Here is a 15,189-nt window from a genome sequence, read left to right on the forward strand (position 1 = left end):
ACACATTGCAATGGCAGTAACCAAAGGCCTCGAAGCAGCGATGGCACTGAGACGACTTAAGGGGCTGTCCCGGTCGGTCGCCAGACACCTATTTGTGGCGATGGTGGCTCCGGTGACAGACTACGCCTCCAACATCTGGATGCATGCGTGCAGGGAGACGTCTATAAGGGCCATCAATAGAGTTCAGAGGCTAGGAGCACAAGCGATAGTCGGCACCTTCCACACGGTGGCGACCGCCGTGGCCGAGGCAGAGGCGAGCATACTTCCAGTTCGAGAACGGTTCGCTAAGAGGGCGACCAAGCTGTGGATAGACCTCCAAACGCTACCGAATAGTAACCCCCTCCGAAGAGTTGGAGGCCGGACATTCAGAAGATTTGTCTCACCCTTACAGCGGATCGCCAGCGCGCATCAGGGGGTACCTGTAGACAGGATGGAGGCCATTCACCCGTTTGCGCTGGGGCCTTGGGAAGAACGTGTACAACTGTTTGCTGAGGATGATGAGGAGAAGGTGACTGAGGCAGCCAATGCGGGCTTGGGCCGTGCGAATCGCAACGAGTAGCTCTGCAAGGAACGACACCGTAGGCATAGGCGGGGCGATTCGAATCCCGGAGTCGTGCAGACGGGGCGGTGGACTTCATACGTTCTCAGCCACACTCGGCACGAGAGCTGAACAACACCCATACATGGCAGAGCTGGTAGCAATAGCAAAAGCATTGGACTCTCTACCAACCCAGCTCTGCTATCAGGTCATCACAGTCTTCACCAGCAACAAGGCTGCAGCGTTGACAGTCGGCCAATCCCGGCAATAATCGGGACAGGAAGAGATCTGGCATATCTACAACGCCGTGGAAAACCTTATGCGAGGGAAGTAGTTCTTAAGGGTTTCAGATCAAATATCACTCACGAGGCGATCTGGCCAGGTTCTAGCATAAGCGGGCCGAAACACGAGAAGATCATACAAGCCTGGTACCTTGAAGAGGAATTTCAGTGCAGGTATGATTCTCCAAGGCAGTCAACAGAAGCCCAAGATAATATGCCGCAATGGTTTGCCTTAGTTCATAACACTCGAAAGGGTCGGTAATAACTACCCATCACTACCCAACTTTTACGGTTCAACTCCAGACGCAGCCCCGATGTTTTCGGCTGCAACGACATACCTTATGTGAATATAATGAGGCGCATTACTCCCGCATCCGCCCATAATGTCTCCTCCATAAGTTGCTCCCTTGGATTTGAACTTAATCAATCCCAGCTCTCCTTTCAGTACCCTCTTCATCATCGCCAATGCGAATTCGTCCCTCGGAACTCAAACCTTGCGACCAATACCCTCCTACTTCGAAATTAATCTCCGGAATCTGATGATGGGCTATAAGGAGCCAAGCACCAAAGACTGGTTTCGTCAATACATCTAGAACGGCGTAGGCGATAATTGCCGAGTCCACAGATATCTTCTTTGCGCCGTCTGCGATACCCCAGACACTGGTGACAGGTCAAATCAGCCAGTTATAAACTAGAAATAGAGGACCTACATTGGGTAAATCGTCCAGAGAATCAGAATGAAGGTGGCCATGGAACTAAAAAGCTTGGTGACCTTGGCACCCTTGGCGTCCACCGTCTTAGAACCATGAACTGCAACATACCAGATGACAAAGAGATAAGAAAAGCATGCAATCGCGAGCCACCCCCATGTCTGCGCGGTATTATCACGGCCGAAGGCCGCAAAGAGCCCCGACAAGACCATAACAAGAACAGCCACAATAGCCATTAAGGTGTGAGCGCCATCAATCCCAGCGAGAAGGCAGAGCTCCAGAAACAATAGAGGAGTTGACAAGCTCCAATCAACAAAACGAGCCCAAAATACCTCACGACAAACATAGCGATGTATATCGGGTACATGCTTATGACCTTCTCTTACTGTTTGGCAGTTGAAGGCTGCAGCATGGCCTGATGCCATGGCGAAGTAAGAAAGAGCAGAAATAGTCATGATCAAGGTAGTAATAACATGGTACAATCGACGAGAGATGATAATGTTAGAGGACCGTAGAGCGAAGGCAGCGGACGCGATGACCATAATCCCGAAGACGATCCAGAATGCACGCATGCCGTCATGACCGACGACTTGGTAAGTGGTTGATGTGGCTAAGGCTGATTAGCACTGACAGTTCCAAGTAAACAGTCATCCCCTAAACGTACGGACGGCGGTTGGAATGGGACCAACCCCCGTGCGGGTTGTATGTGCATTTACAATCATTTTGCAGGCGTGGCAGCACTGTAAGAGGAGCGTGGATACGAGCAATGAGCGAAACTTTGAGCCGAGTTTCACCCCGGGGAAGAACGGTCTAAAATGATCAACTGAAGCCCTGGTATCCAGCGCCTTTTTTAGTAATTCATACCATCCATTACATATTGATGATCCTCTTGGGGGTTGCGGGGTACGTATGAAGAAGTGCTTTCTGGTGTAACGTCAATTTACCATCATGACCTCCCCCCATTGCCTCGTTCACACCATCAGGACTGACGTGGGACCCGGTTACATAGATTTGGAATGAGGCCAAACTCATCGGTAACCTAAACTAGGAAAAATCATATGCCATCATACGATCGCGCATAAGCAGAAGAGTTGCGGATGTAGCGGCCAGCCGTTCACTGACACCTGGAGACCACACGAAGGTCGGTTGCTTTCGTCCTATTGCTCTCTTAAGCAGCATCCGGTGTGCTCACTGGAGGTACTTTGCTCCGATGAACGGTCGCTCCTCCCCATTGGTTCCTGGTAGTTTTAGCCATGCAGTCCTCCTCGTATTCTGCCGTGCCTGACCGCCTAACCAAGACGTGGGGTTGCTTCGAGATTATCATTGACATTCTTTATCAGCTTTCCATGATCTTGGATGCTCTGAGCTGTCGCGGATGATTTTGGACTTCGCGGGCCAAGTGTTAGAGCCTGTTTGAGGTATTCATAGAATCACGGACACTCGCAGGTTTACAGCAATGAGCGCAACCTCGATAGTAGACGCGTATGCAGCCAGTACTAGCATTGCCTGCGCTGGTGAGCGCGCCTAGAATCACACTCAAAACTGCGAGGTCCTTTTCGAGAATGTGGATGGAGGAGGAGGAGGTCCAAATTCCTGCCTGGTGCTGGAAAGCTTGTTGCTAGACCCAAAGGCGGATGTAGCGAGTTCATGAAGGCTGTAAGGCATGCCTGTAGATTCAGCCATCGCGTCAATGAGCTTGTGAAGCTGGAGTCGCGTGCCATGCTGGACATGAAAATCGGAGCTGTCTTTGGAGCTGTCTCTGGAAAAGTACAGTAGGAACTTCATCAGGGCGTTATCTCATCCTGGGTAGAGTTGAACTTGCCTCCCCGTCAAAATACCCTGATAGCACTTATCAGCTAGAGCGAGCACCTGCTTGCCTAGACCACAAGCAAGCGAATCATCGCCATGTACCGGGCACTACATCGCCACGAATCCATTCGCATTGCGCGACGCGGTGGCGCCCCTAGGCTACATCCGCACAACGCCAAACAAGCGTAATGGATACATCATCGGATTCGACACAACTGTACTACCAATTCTGATGCTTCGCTACCTAAATTTCAAGACGGTACTTACAATGTCGGGCAAATTGCTAGGCCAAAAGTTTGCTAGGCATCAGAAGACCTTTCGCCTTCCCTTATGCTTTTTTTCCCGTCGAGGCAATCACTAAACGGTCCAGGCAGTCAAAACAGCGTCTTCTTTGACACTGCAGACGACAAATGTGTCTTTGGGACACCTGAACATTCCTGTAAAGGTTTCGAAAAGATCCAAAGGTTAGTCTGGTTTCCTTTCGCCCCAGTTTCCCTGGGCCCTTATCTGACACTGATATCTATTTGTTTTGTCGGTTCAAGATGGCATCCAACGAAACAAGCGATCCTTTCCCTCCCATACACCCGGTTACCCACCTTTTGGACGCCTGGCGACCTCGAGATCGCCACACGACGGTTGACGGGTTCCGCCATACCCTCGATCAGGCCTGCAGCAACTTCTACGGACAAAATAACGGCCGTCGGTATGGCACTGTCAATGTTCTCCTCCTTGGTTGGGCAGCAGATCAGGCAGACGACAAAATCAGAAGCTTGACTGCTCGCGTAGGGCGCATTTTCAGTTCCTATCGATATGATGTGCTCGTCTTTCTCCTTCGGTCAGGTGGCCACGAAAAGACTATTTTGGAAGAACAACTTGAGCACCTGATGAGAGGCCTTCAGCGAGATGACTTGGCTATCGTCTACTACGTCGGACACAGCGAGTCGGTTGTAGGTATCACGGGTAACACCCATCTTTATCTGGGGCCGACTACTAGTTATAGGTGTCTACTGCCACTCATCGACTTCGACCAGGTTCGTCGCGACATCATTGATCCAGCTGCACCCGACGTTCTGATGCTTCTGGACTGCTCCAGTGCTGTCGGAGGGTCTATCGGCCGCGGAAAGGAGCTCATCTCGGCCTCTGCTTTTGACCAACCCAGGAGCCAGCATGATTTCTCAATAGTTCTAATCCAGATCCTGGAAGAGGCTGTTAAGAAGCAGCACGTCTTGACAACTGCGCAGCTTTATAACTGCCTCATGGCCAACGCAGTCATCAAGGAAGAGGGCATGGCCAAGCTCAGCACTCTGCCCTACTACCATCACCGCCATGAAGATCGGAGGCAAATCTTCCTAGCCCCCATGTTCCCTCACAAGACCTGGATTTGCGGGCCAGTCTTGAGTACATCCATGCAGCCCGTCAATGTCATCCTCCATCTATACCTCCGGGACGCAAACAAACACACCCTTGGAGAGTTGAGGATATGGGTTCATCACAATGTCAATCTCAACCTTGGGAGAATCGAGATCAAGGAGATGTTCCAAGCGCTCCCGGAGTCCACGATCGCCATCCTTCGCGTCACTCTTGACGTGTGGTACAACATGCCCGAAAATCCCGCCATCACGTTCATCGGATTCGAACAAAACACAAACATGGGAGAGAACTAGAAGCCAAATTACTCGGGCCTCAGCCTGGTCAAGAGTTCTGACAAGCGTTTCGTTCAGTTCGCCAGTATTGGCAAAGGGAATCAGCCTCCTCGATGAAGAATCGGATTTTTCACGTAACACTGGTATCCAGTTGAACTGGTCTTTCCCCGGTTGTTTGGGGCTTAGTTAGGTCTGGGAATACCATCATCTTAATAGCATCCTAGTAATCGCTTCCTCTATATCGTACTCGGACTTACTATTTGGCCAGAGTGAATAATCAATAATGTACTCATACCACAGCTATCTAAGCTCGATAACGCATCTTTACTTAGCAAGAACTTCGACTCGTTGAGATCAGGCTAACGATAGTATCAGCACTTGAATTACATGCAATATTGAGGAGTCTATTGCGGAGTGGACATCTTTGGTACTGGAGCCGTATCCTTCCGTGAATCTAGCCAGGATCAATCACAATGATTATATGGCCAAAATTCTTCCAATGCATAGTTCTATTGTTGATTTTGGCCTCTGGCCATCAAAGAACCTAATTAACTAGCGAAACACTACCATCACTAGCTGACTGTTTTTCTGGAAAGACTTGATGGAATCTGCCTACAGGGACTGTGCCTAACTAAATCCGTCAAGCCTCCAATCTTGGCTAGATCTCCAAACACAGTAACCCTCGCGAGCTCAGGGCATGATCTAGATGCGATAACGCTAGAAGAAGCCGAAGTTGCTCGCTAGTCAGTATTGCCAAGCATGTGTCAAGAAATTGCAGGACTCGAAGAACACGGATGGGATGCCAAGGCTTTCGAAGGAGGTAAAGCCTGCGCGATATCTGCCTTTTTAAGGCAGTTACACTATGCGAGGCCAACATTCTTTAGGTTCGAATATCAGTCAGGGCCGAAAACAGCTCGTATCTTTGCCCGCGCGATGCTCAAGCCCACAACCATTCTTGTGCTAGGCGAAGCAACTGTGAGCGATACTTACCGGGGATGTGAATCTGACCTTGTTGGCATGGCCGGTATCGTCATTCTTGGCATTTTTAACGCTGAAGTAATTAAACAAGCACACTTGAGAGTTGCAGTCGGCCGTGGATGCGGAAACAGATACACACCTCCAGGAGACACTCCGCGAGAGCAGCTTCTGTAATCGGACAGTCATCGCAATCGCGCATCGCATGAATATAATTATTAACTCCCTGACTGCATCGTGGTAATTAAAAAGGGCGAGGCCGTTGAGTTTGATACGCCTGCTGCACTGATGCAGCAATGCGTCGCTCCAAACCTTTGTGTTACTAGTAGGTGCAAAACGGTAAGTGCTATTATACTTGCTAGAGTCGGGGAAATATAAAAGATAAAGTATCCTCCAAGTATCAAAGCTACTATATTCTCTTTACTTAATTGTACCTATGCATAAACTATTTAGATGTTCATTTAGCTGCGCAACGGTCACGTTGATTCTCAATGGTAAACCGGGCTGTGACTGGTTTACATTGGCAGATAGCTCAGGACGTTATACCGAGCGATGAGTTGTGAGTGTTACGTCTAATATGCACAAGTGGATTGTAGTAACCAAACTGTAATTAATAAGGGGCGTGGTGTTCTACATAGAAAATTGGTAGAGTATATATTGGATGATTTCGTCCCGGATCGTATCTAAGCTTCAATTGCTTTGGTTTTATAGCGCAGTCGCTCTAGGAGCGACTGCCTCCTGCCCACACGTGAAATTTCCCAATGCTTGACACATGAAGGATTCGTCAAGCCAACTATCATGGCACAATTTAGGGATAAAATGATATATGGTGTGGTTAAGGTTATGGGGCGTTACCCACGACGAGGACCAATAGCATGCCGTTTAGGAAGCATGAGGCTATGAAGGCACTCCAGACTACCAGCTGGTAGAATAGAGCGAGAGGACCTCGCCGGTATATACTCATACCTAGAGCTATACCTGCGGAGAACAAGCTGGCAACGGCGCCAACAGTAACGCCTGCGTCGACCTCGGCTCGGAGTTTATGCCTGCCAGTGGACATCAAGATGCCGGCCACGGCGAGGAGGATAAAGGATGTAATAAAGCAGCTAATGGTGCCCCAGAAGAGGACGTTTTCGCGGTAGCGGTTGACCTTTTGCTGGTCGAGGCTGGGGAGGGCGTAAAGGATATGGTAACTATGCGAGGGATAGCATTCCGAGCTGGCGTAGGCTTCTTCGTTAGACTCGCTGGCGACGGCGATGGACGAGTATCCAACCGACAAGTGATTAGCTCTAAGGAGGGGTTGTTGTTCTGGGGATTTGTCGAGCTTGAACCACTTCCTGGCCTTCTCTAGAGGGACCCTGAAAATACCCTGTACATAGCCGAGTCCTGGGAAGCTCGTACTGTCGCCGGGGTTCACGTAAATGGCATAGTCCTCATCAGAGCTCCGGTACTCGCTGACATCATCGTACTCGTTCCAATACTTCACTTGCCCGGCCAATTGCGGCGGAGACAGAGGCTGAAACGTAGGTTGCGGCCTACTCCTGCTACTCCTAGGTCTTGGTATATCGGAGGTAGAGGGCCGCGCGAGGGATTCGGGACAACTGGGTTCGCTCATAATGGGCATAGAGCCGTGGAGAGTTGAAGAGATTTCGTCGTATCGGTTTTGGAGAGGAGTGAAGTCGCATCTTGTGAAACTCTGAGGGTCGGACAAGATGCTCTTGCTGAAGCGGGAACCGAGGGTTGTCGAGCCGGTCCATTTCTGTATCCATAGAGTTAGAGCCAAGAGGAGCGATAAGTCGTGGGTGCAAAACATTAACCTTGTATTTCTTGATGATTTTTCGGAAGGCGACGACTTGGGCATTGGCGAACCGCGGGAGGGATTGAATATCTCTTCCGCAGCGTAGTAGCTCCCGCTCGTATTTGACGAACAACCTCTGGTCCTTTATCGACTGTTCCGCGTCCAACTGATCGTGAGACTTAGAGAGCCACCGACCAATGCTCTTTGAGAGTCTACTATCGTGCTCGTCAGCATAATTGGCGTCGTGGAAGTCGCGGGGGGTGACGCACCTAAACGACGAGATATCTCATCGGCCTTGCTCGCAACGAAGAGACCGAGTCGGTCGTGCTGGTGATTCAGCTCGGCGTGAAGATCGTCCTCGAACCGCTGAAGGGCGGTATCCTGGTGTCCCGGGATGGCTACGGCGGTGACCTGATCTCGGGTCGTATGGGCTTTAATCTCATGCTTGAGGGAGTTGTAGTCGAGGTTATCTGCAGGTCATTCCTGTCAGCCGGTTTTGGCCCCTTCTTTCATGATGCAGGTAGCCGGCCGCCGAGGCTAGAGAAGGGAATATAGGCAACGTACGGAGACTCCATTCTGGGACGGACTCGTACTTGAGCCGCTGGCCGTATTTCATATTTTGCGAATGGCCTCAGTCACCAATTGCAGCACGGACGGAAGAGTGGAAGACTCTAAAGCCGGCCCCTCGGTCCCCCGTGCTGCAAGAGGATTAGGCAGCAGGCGAGAGGACGACGGGTAGAAAGAGGAGAGAAAAGTCGTAAGAGCGAGGTTCCCGGGATTTCAATATGAAACGGGGACGAGTTGGACAAGCGTGTGGTTCGAAAGCAAGAAAGCGGGCGGCCTCAGTCAGTGAGCGTGGGCTGGCCGTTGTGGTGAAGCTAGAGGCTCGTGGGTCGGAGAGGAGACAGGGTTACAGTCTAGCTAAGAACACAAAGGAATTGAGGCTGACCCTGGAGAATTTCACGACAAGGATTGATTCCACGGCAACTTCAAGTCACACTTTATAGTCTAGAAGGCGACAGAGCCAAAGAAGGTGGGCGGGAAGAAGCCGTTTCCGTGGTATTATATCACTATTCCATCCGTCCACCCTCTTGCGCTACGCTAAGGTACCAGTACCATAAACTTGCCTCGAGGTGCTTTAGAGCCCCGCCTTGGTGAGGTGGGGCTTATGCAGCGGCGGAGAGGACGCTGCAAATGGTTTGTCTCTCCGGGGAGGATGCATCAGCCGCAGCGGAAAAACATGGCGCGAGAGGGAGATCCGAGATCATTGTGATATCTCGTTGCTTCTAACTCCGCCCGATCGAATGGCGTAGGTTGGCGTCACAGCGGATTCGGGCTTGCGGCGACATCGCCACGGAGAGATTGGAAAGTCAAAAGATTGGAACCTGGAAAGGAGGGACGCGGAGGCCGTCAGGCCATGATTACGTCGAGTATCGTTATTAAGCATACGGCGGGCGTACTCCAGGGTAGCTTTCCTAGACCTGTTAGTACAGCCACTGCAACATCAAATGGAAGGTATCTTGGTGACTCTTATCATCGACCACCGACATGCCCCTCTTTCTCTTTGTTTCAGGCAGTTTCTTATCGGTGACTGTTTTAACGCCCACGCATGTGGAAGTAAGTACACTCCCTCAACCAAGGGCTCAAGCGGCTCATCACCGGATCTCTCCTAGCTCCGCGTGTCGGGTTCGCTGCCACAAGGGAAGTCATCATTGGGTTAGAGGTGCAATAGCGACGCCGGGTAAATAACCCGTGGCCGCATGTGACAAGGGAACTGCTCGAGGGCCTGAGTGTGGGGAAGGATGGGGATAACTTTGACAGCGGGGGGTCTATCTTAGGTTAATGTCACTGCGGATGACTGGTTGGTGGGAGAGCAAACGCTACCGGGACGTTTTCACCCTTGCAAGATTCAACGCTTGGGTTTGGGATGTTATCATAATCTGGGTTGGCGACTTTTCAGCAGTCTCACCTGGCCCTGCTTACTGCTTGTTCCCGACCCCAAATTCTTACCCTCGAGTCTGACGCACAATACAAGACCTTCTTTGACCAGTTTTCGCTAAATTCACCAAGTCGTCATCGTCCAGCTGCCATTTATCCATATCCAGTCACCATCTTGACTTCACGCAGTCTCTTGCTTTCTGCCACCACTCTCCCACGCGTCATTACAGGCGATGTGATTCGCTAACTAACCAACCACACTATCTCCGACACTCCGACCGCGTCATCCCTTCTTTTCTGCCTTACACCATCTGCACTGAGCCGACCTTACACTCAGAGCGCACGAATGTCGTCGTCGTAGCGATGATACCCCATCAAATCGTAATCGAGCCGGTATCTGCGTCCACACTGAGCAGCTTTCATCACGAGGACGAGAATTATCTCACTAAAGTCACAACAGCCTCATCCCGGCTGCTCTGTTGCGATTCTGAAGGCTGGGGGCCGCTGAACCCCGGCCGGAATGACTTTACTCCCTGTTTTCTGAGCTCCTTGATACTTTTCGTTTCTGCCTTTGGCATTGTTGGCGGAGTGCCCACGCTATGGTGGCTATCCAGGAGAAAGAATGAGGAGGCGATTCGGACAAACTGGCGGTTCTGGGCGAAGTTGGTAAGCAATGGCCTCCTTTCTCTCGCATGAGTTAATTAAGCGTTTTACTGACATTCTCTGACGAATCCAGCCTATCACTGTCGCTATACTCTCCCTTACAGTTGTGCAAGTCGCCGTTCAAACGGCTAGACATCCTCATGTCTGGGTCAATGATATGAGAATATTGGCGTCTACGGCCCTTATTGCCTCTCTGCTCACCATCAGCTTCCTTCAATACCTTGAAAAGGCACGCTCCCGTAGCGTGGGAGCATTCGTTGCTTCGTACTGGCTGCTGCTGTTGCTTGTCTCTGGCGCAAAACTGCACTCATCAGTTACCCGACGCGTGTACGAACAAGACCTTTCTGTTTTCATCGTCATTTGCATCAGTTTCGGGCTCGTCTGCATCCAATTCCTGCTCACTTGGACACTCCCTAGACAAGCGGTCTATCAGCCACTGGAAAGCAGTGAAAACGAGTGCCCGAGCGAGCGTGCAACCATCATCTCAACCCTTACCTTCAACTGGATGACCCCGATGATGAGGCATGGCTACAAGCAGTACATCACCGAAGACGACCTTTGGGACCTAGCCAAGCAAGATACTGCCCGGGCCGCTGCCGACACCTTCCAAAGCGCCTGGGCTCACGAGCAAGCGTGTAAGGAGAAGCCGTCTTTGTGGGTTGCGCTGTTCCGTGGCTTTGGAGCAGCGTATGCTCAGGGTGCTTTGTTTAAGGCTGTTGCAGACGTTCTTGCAATCCTGCAGCCACAACTCCTGCGGTTCTTCATCTCATTCGTGGATTCATATCGAAGTCAGCAGCCTCAGCCTTTGACCCTCGGTGCTGCCATCGCCTTGAGCATGTTCTTTGTCTCAGTAGGGCAGAGCCTGTGTCTTCACCAATGCTTCCAGCGCCTATCACAGACTGGAATCAAATTGAAGTCCTCGCTCGTCTCGACAATTTACAGGAAATCACTCAGACTCTCGAACGAGGCCAGTGGCACGAAATCAACCGGTGACATTGTCAACCTCATGGCCGTGGACAGCCAGCGCCTCCAAGACGTCACGCAGTTCAGCCAACATCTCTTGTCAGCGCCACTGCAGATCGTTCTATGCACAGTCTCCCTTTACGGTCTCTTGGGGTACAGCATGTTCGCCGGCGTCGCGCTGATGATCGTCACGATTCCTATCAACGGGAGCATCACCAAGTCGATGAAGGTTCTACAAAAGCAGCAGATGAAAAACAAAGATGCGAGGTCGAAGCTCACGGCCGAGGTCATCGCCAACATGAAATCCATCAAGCTTTTCGCTTGGGGCGCTGCATTTGCAAACCGAATCGGGCATATTCGCAACGATAGGGAACTTGTTACTCTGCGAAAGACTGGTGCTCTACAGGCTGTGTCCAGTTTCGTTGGCTCGGTGACTCCGTTCTTGGTGGCTTGCTCGGCCTTTGCAGTGAGGGTTCTAGTCCAAAGGAAGCCATTGACAACCGAGATCGTCTTTCCTGCTATTGCCTTGTTTCAACTGTTGACTTCGCCTCTGACGATCCTTCCTGCGGCGATCTCTTCTATTACTGAAGCTAGCGTTGCTGTGAGCCGTCTGGTGGCCTTCTTCACTGCGGATGAGCTCCAGGCAGATGCGGTCATTCACGAAGAGGCTGTCACAGCATCAGGTGAAGAATCTGTCAGTATTCAGACCGCAACCTTCAAATGGAGCTTGCACGAAACCGGAACAGCACTCGAAGAAATCACCCTGTCCGCCGACAAAGGAGAGCTAGTCTGTCTCGTCGGCCGCGTCGGAGCCGGAAAGTCCTCCATCCTCCACGCCCTCCTTGGAGATCTCTACAAAGCCACCGGCACCGTCACTCTTCGCGGCTCGGTTGCCTACGTCGCACAACAGCCGTGGGTGCTGAACGCGAGCGTGAGAGACAACATCACCTTCGGCAAGCCGTGGGACCCTGACTTTTACGTCGAGACGGTCAAGGCATGTGCCTTGGTAGATGATCTCGCTCAACTACCAAACGGAGACCAGACCGAGGTTGGCGACAAGGGCATCACGTTGAGTGGGGGGCAGAAGGCGCGGTTGACCTTGGCTAGGGCTGTCTACGCCAGAGCGGATATCTATCTGCTGGATGACTGTCTTTCGGCGGTGGACCAGCATGTCGGAAGGCATTTGATTGAAGAGGTTTTCGGGCGGGGGGTCTTCTCAAGGACAGGACCAGAATTTTGGCAACGAACTCGACGCCAGTTTTGTTGGAGGCTAACTCGATCGTTCTGATTCGCGAGGGAAAGATCTCGGAGCAAGGAACATACGATCAGCTTGTCGTCAGGGGAAGAGACTTTGCCGGCCTCATCGGTCAAGCTGACAAAACCCAGGAGTCGACTACTGCGAGACCCGGTGCTGGAGAGGGCACCGTCAATGGGCAACAGGAACCCGGTAAGGACAAAACATCCAAACCCACAGGACATGATTCCGCCGTCGAGAGTCGTGCGAACGCTCCCAGGAGCGCCGATGCTGGGAGGAAAATTCTCGATGTTGAAGCCGCCATCAAGAAGCCCAAACGTCGCAAGGAACTCACCCAGTAGGGAAGTGTCAAGTGGAAGGTCTACGGCGACTACGCCAAGGCAAGCAGTCTCTAGGCCGTGTCCTTGTACGCTGTCACATTGGTAGGCGCTCAAGTCACTGAGATTAGTAAGTCCTAGAGCCTGTTTATCATGACGAGTGATGGCTGGCAATTACCAGGAGGAAACGTTTGGCTGAAGCAGTGGTCTGAGGCTAATGATGATCCAAACCCTGATGTCGCTGTCAAGAAGTATCTTGGCATATATGTCGCCTTTGGGCTTGGTTCAGCTGGTTTGGTGATTTTGCAGTCGTCGACATTGTGGTTGTGGTGTTCGATCAAGGTAAGTAATTATCTTACGTTTCAGCGGTACCACGGTTGTCTTTGGGGCAGTGGCTGATACTCTTCGGTGGTATAGGCCTCTCGCAAACTTCATGAAAGCATGATCATTGCTATCTTGAGAGCGCCAATGACCTTCTTCGAGACAACCCCAACAGGTCAAATCCTCAATCGATTTTCCAGGTGAGAGCCAACCCACCATGCCGTTATTCGTCCATGAAGCTGGAGTTCTCAGATACTGACAATACTTTTCAGCGACATTTACCGCATTGACCAGTCTCTGCCTCGCCAGTTCAACACCCTCTTCATCAACACAGTCAAAGCCATATTCAGCCTCGCCGTCATCTCTTCTGGAACGCCTGCCTTCATCATCCTAGCCATCCCTCTTGTGTTCTTGTACAGCTCCATGCAACAGTACTACCTGGGGGCAAAGCGAGAGTTGAAGCGCCTCGACGGAGTTAGTCGCAGTCCAGTATTCGCCCATTTCCAAGAGTCCCTTGGCGGCCTCACGACTATCAGAGCATATTCTCAGCAGGAACGGTTCTCGCTTGAGAGTGAAAAACGGTTGGATGCGAACATGAAGGCCTATGTCCCTTCTATCACTGCGAATCGGTGGCTTGGAATCCGTTTGGAGTTCATTGGATCGATCATTATTCTCTCTGCCGCCGGACTTGCACTTGCTCGGTTGTCCCTGGGCAAACACTTGTCTGCAGGCATGGTTGGTTTGATGATATCTTATGCCCTGTCGGTTTCATCTCAAGGTCCCAACTTGGTTTATTTTCCATACTGACTCTATCATAGACACATCACTCAGTCTTTCAGCTCTCTTGTCCGAGCTACCGGGGAGGTCGAGACAAACATCGTCTCAGCCGAGCGTGTGCTAGAGTATACCCATCTCCCTAGCGAGGCGCCAGATGTTGTACCTCACCGCCGCCCTGGGATCAGCTGGCCCGCTAGAGGTTCTGTGGATTTTGTTGACTACAGCACGCGTTATCGACCTGAGCTGGGCTTGGTTCTACGGAACCTCAACCTCACTTTTAAGCCCGGCGAGAAGATTGGCGTGGTGGGCCGCACTGGTGCTGGGAAGAGTTCACTAGCTCTGGCACTATTCAGAATCATTGAGCCGTCGGCTGGAAGCATTCACGTCGACGATGTTGATATCTCGACTATCGGCCTCTTGGATCTGCGGAAGCGACTCACCGTCATCCCCCAAGATCCTGCGTTGTTTAAAGGGACTGTCCGGGAGAATCTTGACCCCGGAGAGGAACATGACGACACAGAGCTTTGGACTGCTCTTGGTATGGCCTATCTGCTTCCCTTCTCGGATCTACATGTTAACTGTGAGACAAGGGCTTGCACGACTCAAAGAACATGTCTCCAGCATGGCTGGTGGATTGGATGCCAAGATCTACGAAGGAGGTAATACTTGCGCTACTGCTACTTCTTCAAGGCAGATAGATTACACTGATGCTAACAGTTGTTAGGATCCAATCTCAGCCAGGGCCAGAAACAGCTCGTATCATTGGCCCGCGCCATGCTCAAGCCGTCGACCATCCTTGTGCTGGACGAAGCGACTGTAAGCAGCGACGTAGAATCGCCCAGCACACAAGCTAACTTGGGATTACAGGCTGCCGTAGATACCCAAACCGACATGCATCTCCAGGAGACACTTCGAGAGAATATCTTCAGCAATCGGACCGTCATCACAATTGCGCATCGGATCAACACCGTTGTTGACTCAGACCGCATCGTGGTTCTTGAAAAGGGCGAGACTGTTGAGTTTGACACACCTTCGACGCTGATGCAACAGAAGGGAGCTTTTTACCAACTTGTCAAGGAGGCTGGGCTTGTAGAGAGGCTGGGATGAGAGAGTGAGATATCTGTGAGAGTTGTAGCTGGAATATTGAACTACTCTGACAGCGCACTGCATCGAGGATGGGGTGAATGGGTGAATGACTCTC

The 15,189-nt window shown here is 51.4% G+C and overlaps 6 protein-coding genes across 6 annotated transcripts; 4 read left to right on the forward strand and 2 right to left on the reverse strand.

The window, feature by feature from the left end:
- Positions 1–100: 100 nt before the first annotated feature.
- On the forward strand, positions 101–559 carry MRS44_013208 (uncharacterized protein; the record flags this gene model as incomplete). The annotated part of the gene is made up of 1 exon (XM_065616695.1): positions 101–559. The coding sequence occupies one exon, from the start codon at positions 101–103 to the stop codon at positions 557–559; it is 459 nt and encodes a 152-aa protein (XP_065472767.1).
- Positions 560–1,238: 679 nt separating this feature from the next.
- Positions 1,239–2,251, reverse strand: MRS44_013209 (uncharacterized protein; the record flags this gene model as incomplete). Its single annotated transcript, XM_065616696.1, has 4 exons — positions 1,239–1,479; positions 1,530–1,804; positions 1,916–2,139; positions 2,194–2,251. The coding sequence occupies 4 exons, from the start codon at positions 2,249–2,251 to the stop codon at positions 1,239–1,241; spliced, it is 798 nt and encodes a 265-aa protein (XP_065472768.1).
- Positions 2,252–3,880: 1,629 nt separating this feature from the next.
- Positions 3,881–5,002, forward strand: MRS44_013210 (uncharacterized protein; the record flags this gene model as incomplete). The annotated part of the gene is made up of 1 exon (XM_065616697.1): positions 3,881–5,002. The coding sequence occupies one exon, from the start codon at positions 3,881–3,883 to the stop codon at positions 5,000–5,002; it is 1,122 nt and encodes a 373-aa protein (XP_065472769.1).
- Positions 5,003–6,797: 1,795 nt separating this feature from the next.
- Positions 6,798–8,370, reverse strand: MRS44_013211 (uncharacterized protein; the record flags this gene model as incomplete). Its single annotated transcript, XM_065616698.1, has 4 exons — positions 6,798–7,715; positions 7,774–7,905; positions 7,950–8,224; positions 8,319–8,370. The coding sequence occupies 4 exons, from the start codon at positions 8,368–8,370 to the stop codon at positions 6,798–6,800; spliced, it is 1,377 nt and encodes a 458-aa protein (XP_065472770.1).
- Positions 8,371–10,055: 1,685 nt separating this feature from the next.
- Positions 10,056–12,914, forward strand: MRS44_013212 (uncharacterized protein; the record flags this gene model as incomplete). The annotated part of the gene is made up of 3 exons (XM_065616699.1): positions 10,056–10,358; positions 10,429–12,528; positions 12,588–12,914. 3 exons carry the CDS (start codon positions 10,056–10,058, stop codon positions 12,912–12,914), a joined length of 2,730 nt encoding a protein of 909 aa, XP_065472771.1.
- A 129-nt stretch (positions 12,915–13,043) lies between these two features.
- MRS44_013213 (uncharacterized protein) lies at positions 13,044–15,095 on the forward strand (the record flags this gene model as incomplete). The annotated part of the gene is made up of 7 exons (XM_065616700.1): positions 13,044–13,232; positions 13,308–13,411; positions 13,484–13,972; positions 14,030–14,526; positions 14,579–14,647; positions 14,713–14,804; positions 14,856–15,095. 7 exons carry the CDS (start codon positions 13,044–13,046, stop codon positions 15,093–15,095), a joined length of 1,680 nt encoding a protein of 559 aa, XP_065472772.1.
- Between the last annotated feature and the right edge of the window lie 94 nt (positions 15,096–15,189).

The sequence above is a fragment of the Fusarium solani genome (genome assembly GCF_023522795.1).
Source record: "Fusarium solani strain SB1 chromosome Unknown bctg00000009, whole genome shotgun sequence".
Classification (NCBI taxonomy): Eukaryota; Fungi; Ascomycota; class Sordariomycetes; order Hypocreales; family Nectriaceae; genus Fusarium; species Fusarium solani.